The 27,458-nt window shown below is 41.2% G+C and overlaps 1 protein-coding gene across 3 annotated transcripts in view; it reads left to right on the top strand.

Moving 5' to 3' along the window:
* The window catches only part of CDK19 (cyclin dependent kinase 19), a 420,668-nt gene extending 396,787 nt beyond the window's left edge, over positions 1-23,881 (top strand). The window contains exons 13-15 of one of the 3 annotated variants that reach the window (XM_082249930.1): positions 10,200-10,315; positions 10,885-10,976; positions 23,828-23,881. In XM_082249930.1, coding sequence (XP_082106056.1) covers positions 10,200-10,315; positions 10,885-10,927 — 159 coding nt within the window. In that variant the 3' untranslated portion in view covers positions 10,928-10,976; positions 23,828-23,881. Of the gene's footprint in view, positions 1-10,199; positions 11,049-23,827 lie in introns of those variants that run through there. The other 2 variants (XM_082249929.1, XM_082249928.1) reach the window with 2 other exon arrangements.
* Positions 23,882-27,458: the final 3,577 nt, after the last annotated feature.

The following is a 27,458-nucleotide window of genomic DNA, read 5'->3' as shown; positions in this document are numbered from 1 at the left end:
TTCGAAATAAAGCAATTTAGATCAAATTCTATATTTCCTGATGGCGTGAGTGTCTGTAATTCGAATATCCAACGGGATTCAGCTTGACTTAATGTTTTGTTTTGATTTGATGCCAGGTTTATGTCATTTAACAATTGATCTCTATTGATGTTACCTACTTCTTTTATCTATAAAATTGTTAAATGACCCAAACAACAAAAAAGCCAAACATGAGTCTGCATATCATAACCCCTCCCTTATCCTCAATTATAATACACAGCATTAAAAAAAAGCATTGGAAAGTTCTCCTGGCAGATAGAACTATGGCTGAATTTCTACCACAACATCCTAATTTTACATATAGAAGAGCCCCAATATTAAGAAATATAATTGCCAAAAATATTGTAGATCAATCAAAAAAGAATAACTTCAGTTTCTTTGAAGGGAAAGGATTTTATCCATACAAAAATTGTTATGCTTGTAAAAGAAAATCTTCAAATAAAAAGAAAAAGGAAGAATTTAAATCAACAAAAACTGAAAAAAACTATAAGTTAAAAGATTTTATATCTTGTAAAACAGAAGGAGTTGTCTATGTTTTATAATGTCCATGCCACATTCAATATGTGGGCAGGACTAAAAGACCCCTCTGGAAACGGTTACGAGAGCATATCCAAAACATCCAAAAAGGATATCCTAAGCATAATGTATCTAAACACTATACAGAAGTACACCAAAAAGATCCCTCGTCCCTCTTATTTTGGGGGATTGAAAATACAAGCCCCATTGGAGAGGGAGTAATAAAATCAAAACATTTAGTCAAGCTGAATCCCGTTGGATATTTGAATTACAGACACTCACGCCATCAGGATTAAATATAGAATTTGATCTAAATTGCTTTATTTCGAACTACTAACTCTTTTTTGGATTTTATATCATTATTTGTTACTACATATATTTTATACACTTATAAAATATATGATATATGGATATATATGATATATGGATATATATGAATGTTTGGATATTATTGCCCCTGATTACAGGCTCTCTATTGTCATCTCCCTTTAAGAAATAGTGAGGGGAGGAGCCGCTATATTGTTATATAAATGAGGGCAAAGGATCTCTGGGGTGTTGAGACCTGAAGAAGGAGGCCACGCCTCCGAAACGTTGTCCCTAGCAACCCCATGCAAGTCATGCTCTGGGTCCCGATCGGGGAGTCTCCCTCTGCTTAACCGCATTGTCAGTTTCTCTGAGCGGCTACAGCATCCGGCTCTTGGAGAGTGTGCGGCGGCGGCTGGACCGTGCGCAGGCGCACCACATAGAGTCTCCTTGAGTAATACGAGGCGGTTGGCTTAGCCGTACGATACTCACTGATCAGTGCAGGACGAACAGCTGAGCCGCCGAGGCTATTTATTTCCATGCATGACTTCCTATCTGTTTGTGAGTACCTGTTTTTATGGCTTCTATTAACTTCAAATAAATGGTGTTACACTAGGGCGGTGTGCGCTCTGTTCTTTTATTTTTTGTACAGCTTCTTTGCCTCATATCCCATGGAGGGTTAGGAGAGCTGCCACGCTTCATTCATGTGTTTCACCACAGGCCATATTACAAGATTCCCCAGCTTGAGAATCAATCTCCAGGATCTGCGCAGGGACTGGTAATGTGTGTTTTCTCCTTGCATTCTGTGTGCTGGGATAAATAACTCTTGCGCATGTGCAGAAGTGATGTCATCCCATGCCGGCAAATGAAGTCAGCTTGAGACCAGCACACAGAAGAAGATGCTGGGGCTGGCAAGGGGTGGGGACCATTGGAGGAAAGGTAAGTAAATCTCCTGTTCACTCTGCTTTAAAAGACACACAGAAGAGAACAGTCCTGCTGCAACAGATGACCTTAGTCTATGCCTTCATCGTTACAAGATTTAATGGTAACCCTAGAAAGGAAGTTCTGGAGTACAACATTTGTATCTCCACTGTTTACTACTGCTTTGTAAAGTATTGATTCTGGATCCCTTCATTGGATGTTCTCCACTTGAACAGTGTAGGTCCTGCGCACGCATGCACCTCTTTTCTTCCTCTAAAGAAGTATCCATCTTAATTAGTCATGTCCTTCCCTGCAAGGTCAGAAGGTAGGACACTCTATTCCCTGTCAACAGAATGCCCTAGGGCAGTGTAATCTGGTAGGTTACTGGTTGGTCTTTTTGGTTTGGACATTTCTTATTTTTCCAACCTTCCTTTTTCTGAGGTCAAAGATTAGGTATGCTACACTTCGGCCTTTCCCCTAGTAAACACTCTTTTTGATGACTACTATTTTGTAATGGTAAGGCTCCATTCACACCTGAGCGTATCGTTTTCAGGCATTTTTTTGACGCTTTGTTCAGGTGTTTTTTGGGGTGTTTTTTTCTGGCTTTTTTCAGGCTTTTTTGCAGGTGTTTGGAGGCAGGCATTGACATCAAACAAAAACGCTTGTAATCTGCCAAAAAAGAAGCTCATGTACTTTTTTGAGCTTCAGGAGACAAAACACTCAGATGTGAACAGGGGTCATTGAAATGAATGGGATTTTGCTTGTTGGGCATTTTGAGACTTCAAAGATGAGCGTTTTACGAGCTGAAATATGCTCAGGTGTGAACAAAGCGTTAAGGAAATTTAAATTGTGAACTTTCTGTTATTTTGATAAAGACAGTAATAAATCTGCATGTCTAATAATTATACAATACCAGTATATGTGAACATTTTGTTTCCTGTTACTTGGCAAAGGACTAGGACAAAACAAATACCATGTAAAAGGCAGTGTGGTTTTCATAGCTGACACCTTGTTATCAGCCTTTCTGTGATCTTGCCTGAATGCCTTTCCATTCTTCACTGTCAGATAGGTAGACTTGGCAGAACTGTGACACATTTTTTCCATGTAATACAAAACCACTCCTGCTCACCTGCAACAAAAATAGATATTACCAAAACTTTAGCACGTTTCAAGTTATACTGTGGTTGTTGTTTGAATTAGCACTGTATTGCAAAATGGTAGGTATCTTATACCGCCTCCATAAACTGCTGTAACATATAAAGATGTATTTATATTTTTCTTTATTGATTTGTTTATTTATAATAGTAACAAAAAAATCATGGTACACATTAATGTCTGCCTTTCAAAATTAGGAAATCTGGAAATTCTGACACCTTATAGAGCTTTAAAGTGGCATTGTCTTCTGCTAGAAGTGACTGATGTTTATCCAGTACAGAAAAAGGCCAGTCACTGCACATGTGAACAAGCCCTTAAGGCATATTACAGCCAAACAATCATTGATGACCAGCATTGTAAGCTAACTAAAATTTAAAGAGGGTCTTGTCTCTATAGCTGCTGACTTGTTTAAAAAAAGAAACGTACCTGTCCAGAGATCCAGCTCTGTCAATCACCGGGCTGGTTCTTTGCTGGTCTTCAGGTCCCCGGCACCAGCATGTTTACTGTGGGAAGGCAGCTGTGACACCTTGTGGCTTTACAACCGGCTCCCCAAAGCACATGCGCGAGCCGCGCTACACTCTTTGAATGGCCCTGCAGCCTACTGAGACCTGTGACGTGTCCAAGGATGTTGCGGGCAGGGAGAAAGGGGGACAGCCGAAGTGAGACAGGTACCTGCCAGAATTAGGTATTGGCTTCCCCCCCCCAAAAAAAAAAAAACAGTTTTCATTATTGGCGGAGTAGGAGGAAGAGTGAATGATTTGTTTTTCCTGTGAAGTCCCGCTTTAATTTGTGTATTTTTAATTTGATAAAAGTTCATTTCGTTTCATAACATACCAATGTCATCATAAATGTATGGTTTTGATTAGACATAAATGTACCATGTTTAGCTTTACACTTCTCAGAGGGCCAATATCATCCCCTTGGTACTTAAAGGCAGACTCTAGTCGTTGACTGCCATTCTGCACAAAGGTGGAAGTTGGGGACAGGGCTCTAACAGGGAGAAGGTAAGTATAACATGGCAATTATTTTCCTTTTTTGTGCATTGAAGTACACAGAAATTCTTAGAATTTATAGAAAGCTGGATTATACAGCCGCCTACAGGAGAAATGAACACTGGTAACAAAAACACATTGGTCAGCACCGGTAAACTCCACCCACAACCAACATGCTTCTGTTCTTTGCTAGTGTTCTCAGGACAGTGAACATGTTTTCTTAAGATCCGCTGTTCTCTGTTCATTTAGAAGATTTTTTCTGATACCAACAGTTGCTGGTAGATTCATGCTGGCTAAATTAATCCTGGAAGTCTGTCCAGTTAGCTAAGATTTAGTGTTAAATTAATGATAGATAGAGTAAACCCTGGAAGCCTCTCCATTCAGATGACGAGCACAGGTTTTCCTAGTTTTATCCTGGTGATCACTCTGTGCTCCTTCTGCTGCAGTCCATCAAATCCTGTGAGCAGGGGGAGGGGCTGAGCCACTCTGTGTGTGTTTTTAGATGCACACAGCCTGGCTTGGAAGCGTGCCTGCATGTGTTACCCCATAGCACACAGCTTGCTATGGGGGCACACTCAGAGAAGGAGCAGTAAGTGCTGGAGGGGGACCACAAAGGGAGTAGGTAAGGGGTGACTCTGTGCAATATCTTTGCACAGAGCAGGTAAGTATAACATATTTTTAATTTTGGGGAAAAAAAAACCTTTAGAACCATTTTAAATTGCCTTTAAATACTTTAACCTGTTTTTATTGAAGGAGTCAATGTACATTTTTTATTGTACTATAACTCAGTGGCAAGACACTGTCTGGAGAATTCAGAGAGTGTCTACAACAAATTTCAGTGCTTGTCCCAAATTCATGTACCTGTAGGAAACAGGATGCACAGAGTACAAAGGTGCACATAAGCCAGAGTTTTGTAGCTGAGCCTGATGGGGATTCAGAGACACTAGTTCCCCATCAGGTATGCTCCCTGTGTGATTGACAGCAGGCATTGACTGAATCCATAGCCACTGGTTGCTAGGAGCCTGTCAGCTATGAAGTCAACAACACCCTTGACAAATAGTGGCTAGTGGGGAGGGGGTAGCCTTTGCAAACAAAGACATACAGTGCAGCCATATCACCTGCTACAGTGTGTACAGTGCAGCCATATCAACCGCTTTTACAAATATTAGGATATAACTAAATCTGTTGTATGTTTCAGTAAAACTACTAAAACTGGTGACAAGACAGGGCTTTTGATTTTTGTTACAGGCCTCCTCATAGCCTTTTGTATTGACGTACATGTGGGCAGTGGGGGTTAGTTTTCACCCCCAACCTTTGGCTTGTTTTGTTCAATCCTTCACTTTTATCTGGTGAACAGAAGTGGGGTCGTTCTGTGCACGCAAGGGCACTACAGTCCACTTAACTCTTGTGTTAGGCGGGCTCCTTATGGTCTGGTTCAACTGTCTGCTGGGGACCACCCCTGACCTATGGGTCATTAACATCCTCTTTATCCCCCTCCTCTACTAAATTTAATTGAAAAACTGGAGTTTTGTGGTTCGGATCAGGTTCCCCCTGCTGATCTGTTTTAGATGTGGACTATATGCCACATGTGTCAAGCACATGTCAAGATGCTGCTGATGGCAAGGGAACCCATCTTCCACAGTGGAAGAAGCTCCTCTCTGATTTTTAGGAAACATTCCTTTTTATCTTCACTTTCTAGTTGAGACCCTCCAAGCCAGGGTCCAATTCCAGCTGCTTGGTCTGACACTTAAAGCAGAGTTCCACCCTAAAATTAAACTTACCTCCATCTTCATGCCCGGGGTCACCTGAAAAACAAATGGATAATCGCAATTTTTTTTTTTTACTTACCTGGTTTAGAAGAAAATATACTTACCTTACTTCCTCTTCCTCCCCTCGGCAGCCACAGCGATTCTTCACTTCCTGGCTTGCAATGATTCCTGGGAGCTGAACGTCATCGCTCCCAGGAATTAATGCGCCTGCACCAGCCCCGACGTCAGTTCCGGTGCAGGCGCCGTCATACCTTGCTAAACAGCTTCTGGGCATGCTCAGAAGCTGTGCAGGGATGACACTGCAGCACCGGAAGTGACGGCGGGGCCGGTGCAGTGCATCGTGGGACCGAAGAAGACGGAAGAGGACACAGAAGAGGATCGCGCTGGCTTCAAGCTGCCCACACCTGAGATGGCAGCGCTGGGCAATACTTTTTTCAAGGTAAGTATTTCTTCTAAAAGGTAAGTGCAACCCGGGACAGATAAGAGGCTAGCCATTGTGGAATGTACTAGCCCTGACTGTCCCGGGGGTATTTTTATTAAAAAAAGCTTTCCCAGAGTGGAACTCCGCTTTAATGTCTGCCAAATCCTCTGCATACCCATGAGCCCCCATTTTCAAAGGTGGCAGGATGATTGGGCAACTTGAGTCTCTGACACTTCAATGCTGGAGGTGGTATCCCAGGGCTGCAAACAGGAGTTTTGTTTCCTGCCCCTGCCCTTTTTCTCATCTTCAACCCTCGTCACGTATGACAAAACATGCAGGACGTAGTCTATTTCTGAACTAACCACGCCAATTGAGCTTGTATACAAGTCGTCTTTATCCTGAGAACTACCATTTTAACCGCTGACTATTCTCTGGATTGCTGTAATTGTTTAGTAATCCTTTTTCTTTTTTTTAAAAAAAATGTTTTACGGTTTTACACTATGTGGACCCCGTTTTTTATTCTTACTGGTTACGTCTGAGGAACACCAGGGCTTTGTTTGGCCAGCCGTGTTACCTTCCTTTCTGGCCTAACCAGGGATTCGCCTTGAGTGCTGAATATCCACCAGGTGGATATTCATCTACAATCACATTTCTTTGGATATTACTTCAATGGACTTTCTTTTCATCTGTCACTATGCACTAGGGTTAAAGCACTATGGGGCAGCGGATGTCAGCGGTGACATGTCCGCTGACACCCGCTGCCATCCACGTGCGATCCTGTCCGTGAAATCCGGACGGATGGAAACCCTATTTTCCATGCGTCCAGGGGATCGGATCAGATGGGATCGGATGAGAGCGGACAGGCGGTCCGCTCTCATACGATTCCCCCATAGAGATGCATGGGACTCTGTCATCTCCCTCTCCGCACACAGAGCGGAGAGGGAGATGTCACCTTCCTGCTCAGTGGGGATCTGTGTTTACGATCCCCTGCTGAGCAGCACGGATCCGCCTACGGAGGTGGACCATGTGAAAGAGCCCTTACTTTGAACTTAATTTATTTAACGCTGCAATTTTTATCATGTATGTTTTTGCACAATTGGTTCTTTTGTGATATTGCAGGCAGCTTTATTTTACTTAGGTTATTATCACCTGTGCAGTAATATTTTTTATTTTTTGCAACGTCATTGTCTAGGTTCCTGTGGCAAAATGATTTCCGGGGTTTTTCCTCCAACTTGGTAATTGTTTCCATGCACAAAGGGAGCATTCTCCCAACCTTGGATCTCATTTTCTGATTGTCTTGTCTTGCTTAAATATAGAAATTCTGGATAGAATTAATTATTTCTCCCATCGTCTTCATCAGGGAGACTTTCTGACTCCTATGGATATCAAGGACGTGTACCTGCATGTCCCCATCTTTCCAGAGCACCTATCTTTTTCTTTGATTACGTTTATTTACGGCTCAGGTGAATACAATGTCATACCTTTCCTTTTTTTTTTTACGCTGCAGTGTGAATTTTTTTATTGTTTAGTTGATGCTCTGATGTTCATAACGGTGAAATCCTCATTTGCATTCACTGAACAGTAATTGTTCGGCATCCTTGTGTTCCCTGACTTTTATTGTATCATCCATTGATAACTAATCCTGTTTTGTATCTAAGGCTGTAATGCTGCTTGTGAATGTATCTGCTTCGATTGATTTTTAATATAACAAGTTAAATGAAAAAAAACAAAAACCTACGTTTTTCTATGTTTTGCTGTGGGGTCCTTAAAATACCAGTCATTTGGCCTGACTTTTGTCCTCTTGTCTGCATCTTGGCTTTTTACCAAAGTGTTAACCTTACTGTTATCACTGCTACGCATTTGTGACACCCCCGTTGTGGAAAATTTTCATGACCTACTGTTGAAACTGTCAGTGTAGGTTTCTTTCAGAAAGCAGGGCCTTCCCTATTTGTAAGTTACAGCGGTTTGGGTGAATCCTGAACCTTCAGCCACTACTCTGCTGAAACCATCTGAAGTTTCACTCCAGACCTCTACTTAAATTTTGATTCTTTCATCTTGGGATAAGCCAATCAGGTCCCTGGACAGATCAGATCAAACTTTTTAGGCACCAAGGAACAGGTTGTCCCTGGCCTGGTGGCATAGGAGGCTGGCTTCATAGGTTGAGGATTCCTTTATTCCCATATTCTGAAAGATCTTCCTGTTGGATACTAGCCTTTCTAGCTAAGGAGGAGTCCTGGCCCCCTGATGAACATGCTGGAATTTCGAATGATTTGGCTGTCTCTGCAGCATTGTAACACCCTATTGGTCCAAATTTAGTTGCATAAAGCTACAGCAGTGGTATACATCAACTATCAGGGTGAACAAAATGTCTCACCATGACAGAGAAAGACGTTTGGTTCCTGTCATTGGCAAAAATTCCAGGTCCTTTTTTCACCCAGGCATTAGCATTTGGCAGGGGGCTTCCTTGGCTGGCAGTGCCTGGCCTGGGGGAGTGGTCCCTACACCTGAAGGTGTTCCAGGTCCTGTGTTGCAGATGGGGGATACCAAATGTGGACCTCTTGTCCTCCAGGATTAGGGACAAACTGGACAGGTTGGTCTCAAGGTTGAAGCTTCTTCTTTCCTGCAGCTGATTCTGTGTTTTTTTTATGCTCTCGGTGCTACTTTGCAACAAATCTGAGGATTGATGGTTGTGGGCAGGGTTATCCTTTGCTAGCCAATGGCTATTTTGTTGCCAGTGTCAATTTTTCCTGTAGGTGTCAATATATCTCAACAGTCTAAGAATTATTGTGACCCTAAATAGACTCTAAGCAAATAATTTTTCTGTGACTATGAAAATCCTTATTTTTAAAGGATATATAAGGTTAAAAATAATGAAGTACGAATTTAAAATGCAACCATCAGGATTCTGCCATTAACTGCTCAGTGTTGATGAGCATTTATGGTAGAGAATAAACTGTGCAGACCACTATGTGTAGCATCAAGTGTTACACTGATTTTACACCAAATGCAATTGATCATATGAACTGCATACTGAGCAATAAGGTGATTGGGGAAGGGGATTGCAAACCATTCATCACTACAGTGAAGTAATCCTGTGATTATTAATGTTCATTGCCATTTCATCTCCCAATTGAAAGTCTCTACAAATGTTTAAAAATAACACAACCTCAAATCTTACACATACACATCATTGCCATATTCATTCAGTCTTGCCAAAACACATTAACTGGCTTCTTCTTCCTGAAAACTGTTAACCCATATGAGGATACATATAAACCATTCCCTCACACCAAATGTTGATGAATATCTAAGGATACCATCTACATGCATAGTTAGTTATTTTACTGAGCTTCCATAGTCATATAACTAGTTTAATTCTGAATGATTGACATTGAAAGGCCCCCTCGTCACGGTTATTGTCATCACCAGATCCTTAGCGCTGAGCCCTTTGATCATCCAAGTCCCGCTTTGTTACTGTTTGAGAAGACTAGAAAATTAACACCATTCTCACTATACATACTCTAATCAACAGTAATACTATTATTTATGAAGATTTGTTTTTTCTCCTCCAGTGTTGTACTCTGTTATCTACCTTATGACATGTTAAAATGTTGATTGTAACTACAAAGCTGTTATGATTTGTATACCTTTGTTTATTCCTTCTGTCTATTGTAAAATTCAATAAACATTATTGAAATAAAAATAACACAACCACATCGTCGTTTCGATAACACTACAACCTTTAGGCCTCTTAGGGCCAATAATTCCCTTCGGCACCATACTGATGAGCAGAAATGAATGCAAATCTGCCTATGCTGTGGAAGCTTTCCAGGCTGTGCTCTTAATCAACATGATGTAATGGAGTGAGTGAGAGTGTAATGTTTTTTCTTACTAATTGCTCTCCCTTTTCAAAGAAAGAAGCTTAAAATTAAAACTCTTAATTGTTTTTTGAAAGTTTTACTGCTCTAATTTTAAGTAATTTCCTGTTTTATGTGAGACTGGTGTAAAATTTACACTGTTTGCAAATGTAGTACCAAATCTGATTTTTTTTTTTAATTTTTTTTATTGTTTTCTTTCTTTAAGCACTCTACGTCTCGTCTGGGTTACCAAAGCAATGTTCAGGGAACCTCTCAGCCCACCAATACCTTGGGCTACTCCACAACATCTCAGCAAAGTTCACAATATCATCAATCTCACAGGTACTAGGAAGGTCAGCTGTTAAACAAATACAGCACATTGCACAGGCTCCAGTTTAATGAAGCAAAGATCCTCGCCTACGTATATCTAGGATGTTGAAAGAATACTATAGGGTCTTCAGAACTTCAACTGTGTTCATTGTCAAATGATGTCATCAAGAATTTGGAGAACCTCCATTTGTGATCTCCTTATACCTTCCTGTGTTTCTTCTTGCAGTCACGTTTCAAAAAAATGTGATCTGATGCCAGCACTTATTTGTTTGTTCTTTTAATTTTTTTTTAAATATTTTTTTAAACAAAATATTCTTTGTGCAGCTTTCCCATGCCGTAGCGTTGACAGTGAGCTATCAGGCTGCTGAATGGAACTTCATGTTGTATAAAAAAAAAAATGCAAGATTTTGAGATGTGTATAGTTTTGTATTTGCAAAACCAAGACAAAGCAAAACGCAAATGCACCTTTTAAGTACTGTGTTCTGTTCACAGAACATTGCAGTTTTGCATATGGATGTCAAGAAAAGGAACATTTGCTGTTCCAAATTTACTATCTTACTTTTATGTTTTTTAATTAACAGAAATATAAGAAAAATATCAATAAGCCTGCATCAGGAATGGTGATATGAATGCAGGACCCAACTCAGGAGTGGCTGAAGTAAATTAAATGGTAGTACAATTTATCTGTACAATTCAACCATCAACTTATTCATACAGAAATTTACATCTAATCTGCAGCTTAATGCATTGCCGACTCTTTATTATCTCTAGCAAAATGTAAACCTTGCAGTTGTTTCACCAGTGCATTTCTCAGTGAATTAAGAAGTAGTCGCCAAAATTGTGCAGTGATGTAAACTTCACAAAAAAAGGATAAAAGGTACCAGAAGATTACTCCACTTCAGTTTGTCTAAGCAGAATAGAGGTAGGGCCTGACAAGGAATCAAAATAAACAACCCATTAAATCTCTCTGTCTCCCAGTATGCATGATTAGAGTGGACAGGACCTATGTAATAAACAATATAATTAAGGAGTGACTAGGGGTTTAATAAATTATTTTAGGCAGAGTAGTTTTAGGGTTTTAGGAATCACAAGACCTGACAACCAACAGAAAAAAATAGCCATCTGCAGTTATGTTCCTGTGTCAGTGCACAGTTTTAGTGACCATTTCTACTTTTATTATAGTAAGAAAAATCTGCTGGTGATAGCACAGCCTCATCCATTACTGGAAACTTGACATAGGCATTTCATTGGAATGCAAATTCTGGAGAAGGTGTCTGTGGCCCCTAGTCCTCAACATCTGAGGAGGTCCTTGGTGTCCTGGTCTTGTTGCTTCGTCTTCCTGTGTCATCCTGATAATGTTGCAAACTTCACTTTTTTGCTAAATTAAACTTCATTAAAATATATATATATTTCTCTTTCGTTCATTGACGAACACAGCTTCAGATCTTCATAACCATTGGGTTAGGACACTAGGGAGAAATAGGACAATAGGACACTAGGGAGAAAAAAAGTCTGACTACGCCCATGGGCAGTCCCAGGGTGTATACTCCCTCTCTCTGCTATCTCGGCACTCAGTTTCTTTTCTGCCTAGTCAGGAGTAAGGACCTAGTTCCTTGCTGGGATCTTTGGTCCTGCCAATTTTTTCTTTTTAGATAAAAAAATGTTTTTCTCCTGGATTTTTCCTGTGAGATCTACAATCAACTGCCGGACTGGGCAACAGGCTGGGTAATCTAGATCCAGTGGTCACTCCAGTCTGGCCAGCAAGCCTGGTTCTTGGTATGGTGAGTAGCTGTCCCCCCTCTCCTCCTTGACGGTTTTGGGATGGACGTGGGCCCCTCTTTGGGGTGGTCAGACCCCTGAGTTCCCCTCCTTCCCATCAGGCATCCCCCCATGTCATCTGTCCCCCATCCTACCCCCCTCCCCCTCCACATATGTTGGGGCTGTTTGGGTTGTCTGGTCCACCTCCTGGGGTGGGGGCAGGGCGCTATGCTGGCAATGGGGTCCAGGGGGGTGCGCCGCTGGTGACTGGACGATCGACTGTGTGGGGGGATAATTGATAATTGGGTCTGTCCTTGAGGCCTGGGTTCCCCCCTGGGTTCCTGTAAGCCTTGTGGTGCCGTGCAGGGCTGCCATTTTGTTATAGCCTGTGTGTTTCTATACACGGTGGCCATGTTTGTGTAGTCCGGTGGCCATTTTGGGTGGTTTGCCATTGAAAATCATGGCGGCCATGATAGTGGAGCCTTGTGGGTGGCGATTCCAGCGGTGGGAGCCCCTCCTCATCCCCAAGTGTTTACTCCTGGATTCTTTCGCTTCCTGATCGCTGCGTGTGGAGTGCAGATTATCCTTGTGGCTGCAGGTGCTTCTTTCTACTCGGTAGTGAGTCTGGTGGGGTTCTCTCCCTCTCTGCTGAGGATCGCTTGATGCTTGTGCCTGGCGAATGGGTGATACTGTCCTTTGTAGGTTTTTTTTTTTTACTTTTTGTGGGGTCCCCCTGGTGACTGATGGAGTCTTTGGAGCACATCTCCCCACCTGATCCCCTCTCTGAGGCTGCGGGGCTCTCCGGGTCCCAACCATCCATTGATGCACTGACGGCGGTCCTGGAGTCATTTGTGGAGGTGGTCTTCGGGCAACAGGCTAGCAAAAAGTGCCCCCTGCCTTCCCCTGCCTCGTCTGTCTCATCAGATCCTGAATCTGATTTGGCCGCAGCAGACATTATTGAAATTGAGGATGATTCCTCCACGTCTGCAACTACGCACATAAAGGCGCTGGTGGAAGCACTGATTTTATCTGTGCGTGAAACCTCGAAGATGGAGGATGCAGCTGCGACATAGGCGCAAGTTCCCTTTGGCACTCACAAGCCATCCAGATAGGTGTTTTCTTTCCTCCTCCTATTTTGACAGAATTGTCGTTAAAGGGTGGGGACGACCAAAGCATCCCCGTGGGGTCCCTAAGCGATTTACTAGGCGTTACCCCTATGAGGAGTCCCTTATTAAGAAGTGGACTGTTCCACCGATGGTGGACCCTCCGAGTTCCAGATTGAACAAGGCAACCATGATTCCAGTTGAAGAGCCCCTGGCCTTTAAGGATACGGCTGACAGGAAGGCGGAGGCTGTGGCCCACAATATGTACACTCTGGCTTGTTCGGCACTGAGGCCGGTATTCATCATTGCCCTGGTGTTGGAAACTCTGACCAAGTGGGCTAAGCTTTTACACCATTATCTGGAGGGAGAACAGCTCCGCCCTGCCTTTGCTGAGCTGGTGGACCAACTGGTCCAGTGGCTGCAGTTTATCTGTGATGCCTCTTTGGATGCGGATCCCCTAGTGGCTCAGCTCTCTGTTTTGGCCCTAGTGGCTTCAGTGTGTCTTTTGGCTCAAATGCTGGTCTGCGGACCACATTTATAAAAAGGCTTGACTGATCTTCCCTTTCAAGGAGATCCCCTGTTTGGAGCTACCCTGGATGACATCATAAAGGTCTCACGGGGGGAAGATTACCTTTCTTCCACAGGCTACTAAGGGCAAGGAACCTCGTCGTAAACGTGGGCCATCCATTTTGGCTTATAAGAAGTTTTTTCGTCCCTCTGGGTTGACTGAAAAGGGCTTGAAGCATTTCAGGGCCTTCTCTGGAGGATCCAAACAAACCTGGTCTGGCAAGCCGAGAGTGGGCTTCTACAGATCCGTGGACAAGGCTCCTTCAGCATGAAGGTGCGCCCTCACCCGTATCAGGGGTGAGGGGACATCTTTGCTGGTTTCCTACTGGGTTACTTGGACAATCTCCTACTGTGAGCGGTGTCTCCTTAGGCTGGATTCTGAATTTTCAGAAGTCTTCCCCTGTTCTGTCCAAAAAGCTGGTCTATCTGGGCCTGACTCTGGACTCAACCTTAGCCAAAGTGCTCTGGACAAACTCCAGAATCTGCAGGCTGAAATTCGTCTCCTGCTGTCCAACAGATGGTCATCCCTCTTGCATGCGCTGCTGGGCCTGATGATGTCTACCTTCCAGGCGATTCCGTTTGCACAGTTCCATACGAGTTCCCTGGAAATGGAGATTCTGACCAAGTGGGACAAGACTCCATAGTCTCTGGACAATCAGTCTGGGAATGAAGGGGTCCCTGATATGGTAGCTTCGTTCTCCGGCGCTTCGGCTGGGCAAATCCTTCCTCCCCATGTATTGGACAGGGGTCACCACCTGGTCAGGGTTGTTCAGTGCGCATTCAGTTGAACAATGCTATGGCCTGTGGCTTATGTCAACCACCAAGGGGGCACAAGAAGTATCCTGGCAGCTCTGGAGGCAGCCGGCATTCTAAGGTGGGCAGAACAGTTCATTACAGCCCTCTCCGCCGTACACATTCCTGGGGTGGAATACTGGCAAGCGAATTACCTCAGTCAGCAGGCGTTCGACCAAGGGGAGTGGTCCCTTCATCCAGGGGTGTTTCATCAGCTGTGTCTCCGGTGGGGCACCCCCGAGTTGGATCTGTTGGCATCTTGGCTCAACAGAAATGTGCAGAGGTTTGTGGTCTGGTCAAGATATCCTCTGGTGGACACCACAGACGCGCTGGTGGCCCTGTGGGGTCAGTATCGTCTGATTTACGCCTTCCCTCCTCTAAAGCTTGTGCCAAGACTTCTACGCAGGATCAAGACAGAGGGGTTTCCGGTCATCTTAGTGGCTCCGGACTGGCCTCACTGGGCTTGGTACGCCGATCTGGTGCTGCTGGTCGCTGACGTTCCTAGGAAGCTTCCTCTCAGGGATGATCTGCTGTCCCAAGGAACGATCTTCCATCCTGCTTTACAGTCGCTGCCTTTGACCGCTTGGCTGTGGAACGCCAGGTGCTGAAGGATAGAGGGCTATCTGAGTCGGTGATTCCTACACTGTTAAAAGCTAGGAAATCTACTAAGATCTATCATCGTACGTGGAAGACACACATTGCGCGTTGTGAGTATCTTGGGGTTCGTCCTCGCTCCTTCTCGGGGGCTTGGATCTTGACCTTCCTTCAACGGGGGGAGGGGGGTGTTAAACAGACCATCAAGGGCCAGGTGTTGGTTCCTCCAGTGCGGGCTCCGTTGCTGCCTTGGGACCTCAATTTGGTGCTCTCAGTCCCCCAGAAGCCTCCCTTTGAGAATCTTCAGGAGATTCCCCTGTTTACACTGTTCCAAAAGGTGGCCTTTTTGGTGGCTATCACCTCTGCACCCAGGGTGTCGGAACTGGCGGCATTATCCTGTCTATCACCTTACCTGGTGATTCAAAAAGATAAGGTGTTTCTTCGCCCCCTGACCGTCGTTCCTTCCAAAGGTTGTCTCTGCTTTCGTTTGAATGAAAACATTGTGTTGCCTTCCCTGTTTCATAGACCTAAACACTCAAAGGAAATTGCCTTGCATGTCTTGGATGTGGTCTGGGCAATTAGGGTGTACCTGACAGCTACGGAGTCTTTCAGGATGTCAGACTCTCTCTTTGTGCTCAACGATGGGCCTCGTAAATAGTTGTCCGTTTCCTCTGCGACCATTTCCAGATGGATCAGACAGTGATTCAGGCCTATTCCATTAAGGGTCAGGTTCCTCCTTTCCCTGTTAAAGCGCACTCTTCTCGGGCGCTTAGTGCCTCCTGGGCTTTCCGTCATCAGGCGTCAGTGACGCAGGTTTGGAAGGCGCACACTTGTTTGTTGGTGCACAGTTTCACAAAGTGTTTTAAAGTGGATGTGTTGGCATCTGCTGATGCTTCTTTTGGCCGCAAGGTTTTGCAGGCTGCTGTTGAGAGTGTTGTTTTTTTTCAGATGGGCTCCAGTTGTTTTGGTTGAGCTTCTGTTGCCTGGTTGGCTACTGTTTAGCCTTGGAAATTTTTTGCTGTTCCCACCCCTCATGTTTAACACTGCTTTGGGATGTCCCAAAGGTTATAAAGATCTGAAGCTGTGTCTGTCAATGAACGAAAGAGAAAATGGGATTTTTGACTTAACAATAAAATCCATTTCTCTGATGTTCATTGATGGACACAGCACCCACCCCTCTGTGGGGTTGTAATTCTTCTGACACTGCTTGTAACTAAACTGAGTGCCCTAAAGCAGAGAGAGGGAGTATACCCCCTGGGACTGCCCATGGGCGTATCCAGACTTTTTTTCTGCCTAGTGTCCTACTCCTGTAGGGAGCAGTATAACCCAACAGTTATGAAGATCTGAAGCTGTGTCCGTCAATAAACATCAGGGAAATGGATTTTACGGTAAGTACAAAAAATCCAATTTTTGCTTTGTGACATGTTGAAAACTGTTAGTTGTCAGTTAGAAAGAAGCCAGAGGTATAGCTTGTACTATTTGCCTCAAGGACTTTAGTGATCCTAAAACCCAAGAAGGGTTAGCTGAAGTCTAGGATCCCACTGTTGGGTCTTGTCCAAAATCAGATGACCAATATTGGTTTTAAAATGTACTTAAATGCCAAAAGAACGACATATTGGCTGCGAGTTATGCCCTTTGCGTGATCTTCATGTAATGTGTTGTTCAGAATAGTAATTTGTTAGCAGTTTACTCCTTTACATATTAGAGGTTTCCTGTGTTACAATTAAATGCATGATTATAGGGTGTACTAGCTACTTTTATTGGTTGAAGTGGTTTTCTAGGCTGAGCCAATGTTAATACTGCAGCAATCAAGTTTCTAGCAAATGTTGCATCTTAATATATTGGTGATCTTTAGCTTTGCCTGCATTGCACTGCACATGGGAGATATAGCCCACAGGAAATTAAGCAGTGGTGATGCTTGAATTGACAGGAAGTATGTACCTTCTCATTCAGTAAAGGATAACTGTTCTGTAGGAACTGTCCTGTGGAACAAAGGAAGACCTACAGACAAAAGAGACTGCGACCTGTAACCAGTAGTATAGAATACTCTTACTTTGTTTCACTGATTTCCTGTGAGTTGAGTTTTAGGTGCAGAGGGGTAAAAAGAAGAGGAAAACCATGTTCATTGCTGTGAGAAAAAAGGAAAGGTCTTATATTAGATACTTTAGTAGAAGGATTCTATTTGCTTTATGCCTGAATGATAAAACAGGTTCAAAGTGTATCCACAACCTACAAACCTCAGCAGTGCTTCCTGTAGACTGATAAGCTGCTGGAAAATATAGGGATAGGATATTGTGCATCTAGTGTACACATTTGACACATGGATAGAGTACCCAATTTTGTAATATATTCTGCCAGGATGGACACCCAGACCATTCATTGTTTACATAAATGTATGCATTATTTCCTTCTAATTATCTGAAACAAGATTGTGCTTGCTTGCCAAAGCATTAAAGTGGTTGTATTCTATGCATTAGGGTGAAAAACCTTCTGTGCTGCAGCTCCCCCCCAGTCCCTCTCTTTTTCTTATCAGAGCCCGATCCAATCAATCCAGCGATCTGCACAAGTGCAGCGGCTCCAGCCTCTGTCGCTCTACTCATTGGACAGATTGATAGCAGTAAGAGCCATTGGCTTCTGCCGCTGTCAATCAAAACCTATGACATGGGAGCAGGGGGCGGGCTGAGTCCCACTGTCTGTGTCAGTGGACGCAGCAGTGGAACTCAGGAGCGAGCACACAAGGGTGCCCCCATGGAAAGCAGCTTTCCGGGGGGCCTGGCGCACCGGCGGGGGACCCCAGAAAAAAAAAAAGGATCAGGGCTTCTCTGTGCAAAACCATTGCACATAGCAGGTAAGTATAGGAATGTTTGTTATTTAAAAAAAAAAGTTTACAACTACTTTAATTAGAAGATTGAAAGAATGATTCTGTTGTCTTGTGATCTTTTTTTAACCTGGTTGTAATTTGTACACATATTTATTCCTCAATATTTATTGTGTATTACATATTTTTTCAAACTAATGTAAAATTTACATTTATCTTAAAACTACTCCTGTATTGTGTGATGGGCAGAGTATGTGTAAATTTATTCTGGACATACACTATATTAACAAAAGTATTGGGATGCCTGCCTTTACACGCGCATGAACTTTAATGGTATCCCAGTCTTAGTCCGTAGTGTTCAATATTGAGTTGGCATACCCTTTGCAGCTATAACAGCTTCAACTCTTCTGGGAAGGCTTAGGAGTATGTCCATTCTTCCAGAAGCGCATTTGTGAGGTAAGGCACAGATGTTGGACGAGAGGCCTCGCTCGCAGTCTCCGATCTAATTAATCCAAAAGATGTTCTATTGGGTTAAGGTCTCTTGCTTTGTACACTTGTGCGCAGTCATGTTGGAACAGGAAGGGCCATTCCCAAACTGTTCTCAAAAGGTTGGGAGCATGAAATTGTCCAAAATGTCTTGGTATGCTGGCCCCTTAAGAGTTCCCTTCACTGAAACTAAGGGGTCTAGCCCAACCCCTGAAAAAAAAAAAACACACCATAATCCTCCCTACACCAAATGATTTGGACCAGTGCACAAAGCAAGGTCCATAAAGACATGGATGAGCGAGTTTGGGGTGGAGGAATTGATTGTCCTGACCTCAACCCGATAGAACACCTTTTGGATGAATTTGAGCGGAGACTGCGAGCCAGGCCTCTTGTCCAACATCAGTGCCTGACCTCACAAATGCGCTTCTGCAAGAATGGTCAAACATTCCCATACACACACTCCTAAACCTTGTGGACAGCTGACATCCGCTGCCCCATAGGGATGCACGAAGGATCCGATCAGATCCGCCTAAAAAACTGACATGCGGATCTGATCGGATCGTTCGTGTGAAAGGGGCCTTAAACAAGCTGAAATTAGAAGCTGATTGGCTACTATGCACAGCTGCACCAGATTTTGCACTTTCCAGTTTTAGTAAATCAGCCCTACAGTTCCATATTCTATATCTGTGCTCAATAATAACTGATTCCCCCAACAGGTAACACTGCAGAGGAAACCTTTAACTATCACTTACCCAATAAATGTGCTTTCTTCTCTGTAACGCTTCACAAAAGCATGGGTCTCACCTCACCTGCTTTGGTGTGAAGTAGTCACACCAAAAAGTAGTATCAATCTCTAACCTATCTGTGTGAAGAAAATACTACTGCTTTTAGTTTGTAGCATTCCGACCAATATTTTCTGCTGTGTATAAATGTCTTTTTCCCCTGAGGAAATGAAAATGGTGGTATAAAAGCAGCATGGCATGTAAATTACATGTTTTGCTTTGATTCACAATAAATACATTTTTTGGCAGTGTAAATGAAGGTGATGAATGATAGTGAGTTCCTCTGAATAATGGTTTTCATCAAACAGGGATAGTGTTTTCTTTACACAGACTTCAGACAATGTATATTTCTTTCCAAATACAGGGGTACTGAACAGACAGGATTTCCAGCATTTCTAAATGTCCCTCACATGAGAAACTGATATAAAGAATTATCAATTTTTTACTGTATTTAGTTCCTAATTGAACAAAGTATATATAGTACTTTGTCTCATTTTCCTAGGTGTGCCCTGTAATGCTAACTGTGGCATAATACCACCACCCGACACCACAGCTAGCAAGGAGATAGCTGCTTTGCTAGCACGTGCCCAACTCCAGCTTCTATCACTTGCTTGAGCCAAGCACTGGTAGGAGGAATGAAGAGAGAGGGAAGGGGTGTCGTGTCCTGCCAAATATTGCAGCTAACATTACAGGGTACCTTGGAAGATGGGACAAAGTACTACATGTATAGTATCCCACCTGGAACTGAATACTGCTTAAAACAAAATTCATAGGTCTTATGATATTACTGCTCTTCAAATAATTTATATTTAAAGCGGAGTTCCGGCCTATTTTGCAACTTTAGTGATTCCTGGAGTGCTCGCTATGCTGATCAACAATTGGGCATTTCCTATTTTTTTCTGGGGTCCCTTACCTTATTTTCAGGGCATTTTTTATTGTACTTCCTCCTTCTCCCCCCTCTGTGGCCACGGCCACCGACATCACTTCCACCTTTGCATTGCATCCTGGGAGCTGTTTGTCATCACTCCCAGGAGGCTGGAGACAGGAAGAACCCCCAGAACACTTCCTGCAATCAGGAAGAAGGACACAGCAGATTACACTGCGGCTTCAGATGCCCACATCCAAGATGGCCACGCTCAGACAGAGTTTTTAAAAATAAAATCCAATACTGTACACCTTGTAAGTATGAGAATAGCGGTTCTGTAAAGGGTGATGGATTAGTATTATAGGGGTATTTTTAGTTAAAAAAGGTATTTGAGGCCAGAACTCCGCTTTAATAAAGGTGATATCAAAAGCCTCCTAATAAAATCAATGACACCAATACTCTGCAAATGTAAGTATATTTTTTATAAACAATGCCTGATAAAAGTTTGAGATCTGTCACTGTGGAGATGAGAACTCCAGAGCTGCAGGTTACAGTTATTTTATTAAATGTTTCCTAAATATTAAAATTGGACTGTGGTCAATTTGGTCTTCTAAATCCTCCCAGAATCCTATGCTTGAATAATTTTTCAACAAAACTAGCAGGTACGGGGGGAAAAGATGCTTGCTATACAGAGATTTCACAGATATACCAAGTGAATGTAGTGTTTCCCAAAAATAATAAAAGTATGCAGGAAATATTCTCATTCAGATGAGATTTTTTGGGTTTCTTTCTTTTTTGTATTGGAAACATAGCAAGCCAAAACGTACAAATATCCAAATAACATCAACATTTCTCTCAGCATTGACTGATCATAAACTAAAATACATATCAATTTTTAAATTATTGATATAAAAATATAAGTCACTTTCACTTTAATAGACCTTAAAATATTCCTACGTTGCATCTTCGAGCCCACGAATAATGCATGACAATTTCTCTATTTATGTTTCACTACATCAGCCCCTACAAAGCAGGACACTCCAGTAAATCTAAAAAGTCTTTGTATTTCAAAAATGGACTGGAGATACAGCGCTGTAATATGCCACCCCTCACAATTACCCCCTCTCCTTTTTCCTAGAAATATTGTAGCGGGAGCAGCAAGCTGCACCTCCATGACAAACAGAAGGAAAATGGCTAAACTGTTTTTTTTTTTCTGCTGACATGAGATTAATTTAACAGACTTGAAAGGAATTTTAATGGTGTATATATTAATATATAATGCCGGATTTTAAATATATATAATAGTTTTAAATTCCATATATTCGATACGTTCACCAAAAACCTATGGAACACAAAACAAAGTTTGTTTTTGGTTGCTACAAATTTATTGCTGAAAAATAGGATATAAAGGAAATGTGTTACCCATAGTTGGCTAATTGGATATTCATTTTATACAGTATTTTGTAACCTAAAAATAATTGTTACCTAAAATAATTAGCAGCTTGGGTTAGTTGATATGGGCAACATATCCATTTTCCTTAGCATCGATCAGACGCAATAATGTTCATTTATAACCATTTTACAGTTTAACATACATTACGAAGACCTAAAGTTTCATTGCATTGAGCATTAGAAGAAATATCAATAAAAAGGTATCCACATTGGATAACAGAAATACATCTCAGGTATCTTATGGTGTTTTTAGATCTGCATGAAGCATGCGTTGTACTAATTGTGCTGTACTGCTATACTATACAGTTTTGTAGTACCCTTCCACTTCCCTTGCCTAAATGTATGCAGTGCGTGTAAATGCCTGATGCCTGTTGCTGTGGGGATCACAGGATTTGGACCCATTGCACCATTTAATCTTTTATGAATAAATAACTTGGTGTATGTAAATAGTTTCTATGTTACTGGCCAAGGGATCCATTGTAATTTCTTGGAAAATGTGAAGGGATTTAACGCGATTAAAGCTTTAATAGGAAGTAGTGTATATATGTAAATCATGTACTTATTAATGGATTTCTTTCAATTCACACACTGAATGTGAATAGTGCAAGTCCAGTCACGTTTTCCGTAACTGACTGAATTAGAGACATGTAAAGGCATGTTAATCTTCCTAACATTTTTGCACTTTTGATCTTTTTGATTTAAAGAGATTGAACCTATGGAGCCACAGTTTACATTTTATGGGGCTCTCGACAGCCACTCTTTAAATATACAAACTCATTGATGTATTTAGTGTATGGGAGCAGGGATGGAGTGCTATTGCCTCCTGGCTCTGAAAGGGGGTGAGGATGAATCCTTGAATCCAAGGCTTAGAAGTACTTGGTGAAAGACCAATCCAAACATCAAGAAGTTCTCCTGTATTTCCAACTGATACAGTTCAGATGATTTACTAAAGTAGCTTAGAAAGTTCACTTCAGTTATCCAATCACGTGAAAGAAAATGACTCTTCACTTTGAGTACCTAATTATGTGCAGATACTTTTTACATGATTGGATAGTTGAAGTAAATATTCACTTTTTTTGGAGTAAATATTCTTAAGTCCTTTAGTAAATCGACCCAGGTATTTTGAACATATCAAACTTTTACACTATAGACATTTTGTGAAATAAACATATTCATTCATTCATTCACAGTGAAAATTGAAACAGAGTTAGAATTGAATCGACACTAGCCCGACTGCAAAATTGTGCGACTTTAAGTGCAACTTTGGAGTCTGACTTTGATACAACTTTGATGTAACTTTTTACACTCTGTGGCATTGAAGTCATATCAAAGTCGGACCAAAGTAATGCAGGAACTTTTTCTAAAGTCGGATAGACTTATGTAGTGTCAGTTAAGATAGCTCTCATAGGAAAATATTGAATTTCACATGTCATCCGACTTAGGATCCGACTTGTGGGACCCTATGTCGCATCAGTGTGAACTGAGCCTTAGACGTGACAAAATAAATATAGTCATTGGCCTTCTTTCTTGTCCTATTTTAGTTTAGTTTATCTGCCTTCATATTGCACAGCAACATTATAGCGGGCTAAGTCTATATGGCCATATTTTTAACATAAAATGCACCCGTGAACTAGTTCAAAGCCGCAAAGAAAAAGATTTCACACGCATTGTAACATATTTGGATTTACTTACAATGTATATATATGTGAAAAACATTGTAAGATATACATATATAAATGTATTTGCCTTTTACATTATTATGTTATAAATAATTAGTACATTCTGCATTATTCAATATTTCACCCTCCTCTACAGTATATTGTCTTCACACTTTAAATGTGTTAAGTAATAGGAAATCTTCGGAACTCTTTGCATTTTAGTTAGGGCCAAAATAATAAAAAAAAAAAGGTTTCATGTCGTTTTTTAAAATAATCAGAAAAAAAGGTTTCATGCAGTTTTTAAAATATTTAGAAAAAAAGTTTTCATGCCGTTTTTAAAATAATCAGAAAGAAAGGTTTATTGCAGTTTTTAAAAGCTCATTTAAAATGAAATGAGACCATATTTTGGCCAGATCCACCACAGACAAAGTCCTGATAAATATTTAATAGGACATTTCCAGTAAAGACATTAAACATATTTTTTTCTAGCCGTAGATGAATAGGTTTCATGTTTCATCCTTGTTGCATAATTCAGTTGCTTCACAAAACATTCCTGCTTAGAATCTTTGCAGATGTGTAGGAGGCTTGACAAATGAGAGCAGCAATCTGTGTTAAATTAAAATGTCCCTATTGCTTTGGTTTTAGGAAGTACAATGATACAGAGGACACCTATGAATAACAAAACCTAAGCTGAAATTTTATCCCCTTTAAACCTTTTTTTTTTTTTTTTTTTTTTGCTTGAAGCTATGAATAATGTGGAGATTCTCTAGAAATGTGAAAATATTTAGAGGGTGTATGAACACTTAGATGTAGTATTTATACCAAGCGCTGTGTTATTTGCATGATGACCACATTATGGCCAAATTCACAACTCAGTGTTTTTCACGTGTTGTGTCTTTTATGCATTTAACATGCATTTCCACTCATACCCATAGAATGTGCATTTTACTGGAAATCATGCCATAGATTAGACAACTAGAACCTTTTTTTAATTCAGAAAGGCAGAGGTGTAACCTCAACTACTTTTATTAGTTCCTTATAAGGGCTCTTTGATACAGAGCTGGTCAGCAGGGGGATCTGTGCACAGACATGGGCAGACCTGTGATAGCTCTATAGGCAGCCAGATGTAAATGGACTCTGGTGTCTGTTTATATCAGGCTATCTCCGATCCGTCACGTCTAGTTCCAGAAAAGTGGAAAAAAATGCAGTTCTTTTCTGTTTTATTTTTTTCTAGACCTAGACGGACTCAGAGGTAGGCCCATGGGAAAGGGGAACTAGATGGCTGCAGTCACAGGAAACAAATGATAGCATGGCTTCCAAACCATTAAAGCAAAACTGGGCTAGCAAAGCTAAATAATGTTTTCTATAAAAAGTATGCCTAGCAAAATGTGTGTGACTTTATAGGCTGGTAAATCCAGGCTTTCAAAAAGTAGCCGGCTATATTTACCAAAATTCTGAATTGTTTTGCCATTAGCAGATTATTTTAACATCTTAAGGATCCTTTCACACCAGCCAACTCCAAAGTTGCGCGTTTTTCAATGAATTTCACATGTCCTGCGACTTTGGGTCTCACAAGTCGTACAAGTGTGAAAGTAGCCTTAAGTAAAACTAAAAGGCAAAACTTTTTTTTTTTAAGTTTGGAGTGAGGATGGATTAAAATAATCTGTAAATAAATAAAAAGTAAATAATAAGTCAGGTTTTTAGTACTGTCTGTGTTCATTAGAGAGATTACCCCCTTTTTTTGTTTGCCCTGCATATCCTTATCAGCAAGAGTGAATGTGAAAGAAAATCCCTAATTTTGGGTTGGCACCAACCAGGAATAGAAGTCTTCCAGTGATGACATTAGTTCTAGTGACAACCTGAGTTTACACCCATATGAATGGATTTCCTTTTTTGGCTATGGGACAGGTAAAGAAAGGAAATCTCCCCATAGGACACAGATAGCAAAAAAAAAAAAAAAATGGTTATAACCCTCCCTTGCTCTGTCCAAATGGAATAAAAAGATTTGCCTTTTAGTTCTACTTTAAGCATTGCTGACTTTCATGGCAATTATTAAAGCCCAATTAATCCCAAGAAAAAGTTCCACCAGTAGTTTCCTTGTGTATTACAGCAGTAAGTAAGCAGAGTCTTATCAATTATTTAATGTGTAAAGCCCCGTACACACGTACCGATTGTCGGCCGAACAATCGGCCGTCTTTTGTCCAGGGCTGTCGTGTCTGTTGAAAACTGCAAAAGACTGCACACGAATTTTGTCGGCCAACAACAGCCGACTGCAGAAGTGATGTCATGTGATGGTTAACCTTCCTTGTCTTTTTTCTTTTCTGAGCATGCCCAGTCTTGCTAATCTGCTGTCTGTCGGCCGAAATCTGTACTGACTGGCAAACAATCGGCCGTTCTGGTGTTGGCCAACAAAAATTTTAATGCCTGCACGACAGATTCTGTTCGGCTGTCGGAAGCATCATATAACAAGCCTACAATCGGCCGATCGGTCGGCGGCCGAATATTTGCGGCCGACAATCGCTACGTGTGTACGGGGCTTTAGGCACCCCATAGCTATAGTTAAAAGTCTGTTCCCTGCCAGACTGCTGTGTTTTGGGTGTAAGCAGAGTTCCTTCCTCTCTGTTGCAGTCTAGCACATCCTCTTGTGACTCAGCTTCCACTCTGCAGAGAGCGTGGACATTACTGAGTAGAGAGCTCTTGCCCTGGCTTACAGGTGGTATGTCAGAACACTGCAGAGAGGGCTGCTGCATACTGCGACTGTGGGCTGCTTTCCAACCTAAATAAATTATAAGACTATCCTCATTTTGCTATTGGTAGAGATTTTTTTTTCTAGGGTTCAGTTAGTTTAGCTATTAATCTAACTAATTTAACTGTATTTGAAACCTATCATATAACGTGTACAGTACTAACTTATCATTTAAGAATCGAATTAGGTTATGAACTGTGTGTGAAACATTACAGCTTCTTGCAACCAATCAGATATTATATTTTGCATTCCAAACTGCACTGAAGAACAGCTGGTTACTGGTTATCTGCCATTTTATTAATTTTAAAGGCCATGGTACTACCTTTACTTTTAGATTTCAATACTCCAATATACATCATATCTGTAACGTCACATTAAACACTTCACTAAATGCCATGATTCTGAGAGGTGGGCACTGAGAATGCTATAACTTATTATGTTTAATGGTCTCCTATTTTATTGTATATAAGGCCATGTGTAATCTAAAAGGATTGATATGTATTACAATGTAAAAACAAATGTTAATGCACTGTTATCGCTGGAATATTTAGTAATAAATTAATGCTATTTAATTTTTTTTTTTTTTTACGATAAATTGTCTTGTTTAGACACTAAAAAAAAAAAAGTATTACAATGTAATTTTCAAACATTTAAAATTATTTTTTTCTATGAGTCACATGGTAGATCTTTTAAATGTAGTTTTGTTTTCATGTTATTCTGGCTTGGAAAATAGTCTTTTAAACATCTGTATTTCAGTTTACACAATGGACAGAGTTTTGCGCCTGTCCAGAGCACATTTTTTTTTGTGGGCTTCCACAAAGAAATATTTAGTACAGTTCCAACAAACCAAATAGAACTTGGTGGGGCGTGTAATAATGTGACTCGTTTTAGCTAAATCTTTTATTCTTTAAATGCATGGCCCCTAGTTGCCTAGTAAGAAATGTTTATCTATAAATAACACCCTAAACCATACCAGTCAAACAGAAAGGTTTGTCTATTGTTAATTGGTTTTGTTGATCTGTGTAGAAGTAGAGGTTTACATTTGAAATTGATATTTCAGCTGATGTTTATCTAACCAACTTCCAGTAAACTTTGGTGATCTCAGTGTCTTCTTTCCTTGTATAATAGGAACATCATCAACAAAGGTTAATAAAGGGGTTCTGTATAGCCTAGAACCAGCATGAAACATTTGGTTCAGACGTACACAGTTAAAGTAAACCTCTGTGTTATTTAACCCACTGTAGATGCCCCCATGTTTTTCTTTTCCACAATGTTGAATTTGAAGATTTTATAACATTCAGGATAAACCTTTCCTTTCATAATTTCCTAATGTAAATTAAACATTCTCCAGCCTCCACTGTCCAGAAGACTGTTATAAATAGAACTATTTTGTGTTTATTTTGTATTTTTGTTTGAAATAAAATGTATTTGATTTTATACACTTTTCTTTTTGTCTACTTTAATGTTTCTAATTATCGTCCTGTTTTCTAAGCTAAAGGTAAATTCTAATATATTTTTTTTTATTGTAATTATC

The sequence above is a fragment of the Pelophylax lessonae genome (assembly GCF_965119305.1).
Source record: "Pelophylax lessonae genome assembly, chromosome: 3".
Classification (NCBI taxonomy): domain Eukaryota; kingdom Metazoa; phylum Chordata; class Amphibia; order Anura; family Ranidae; genus Pelophylax; species Pelophylax lessonae.
Note: the sequence above shows the minus strand (reverse complement) of the source record. Positions and strands in the feature narration are given on the sequence as shown.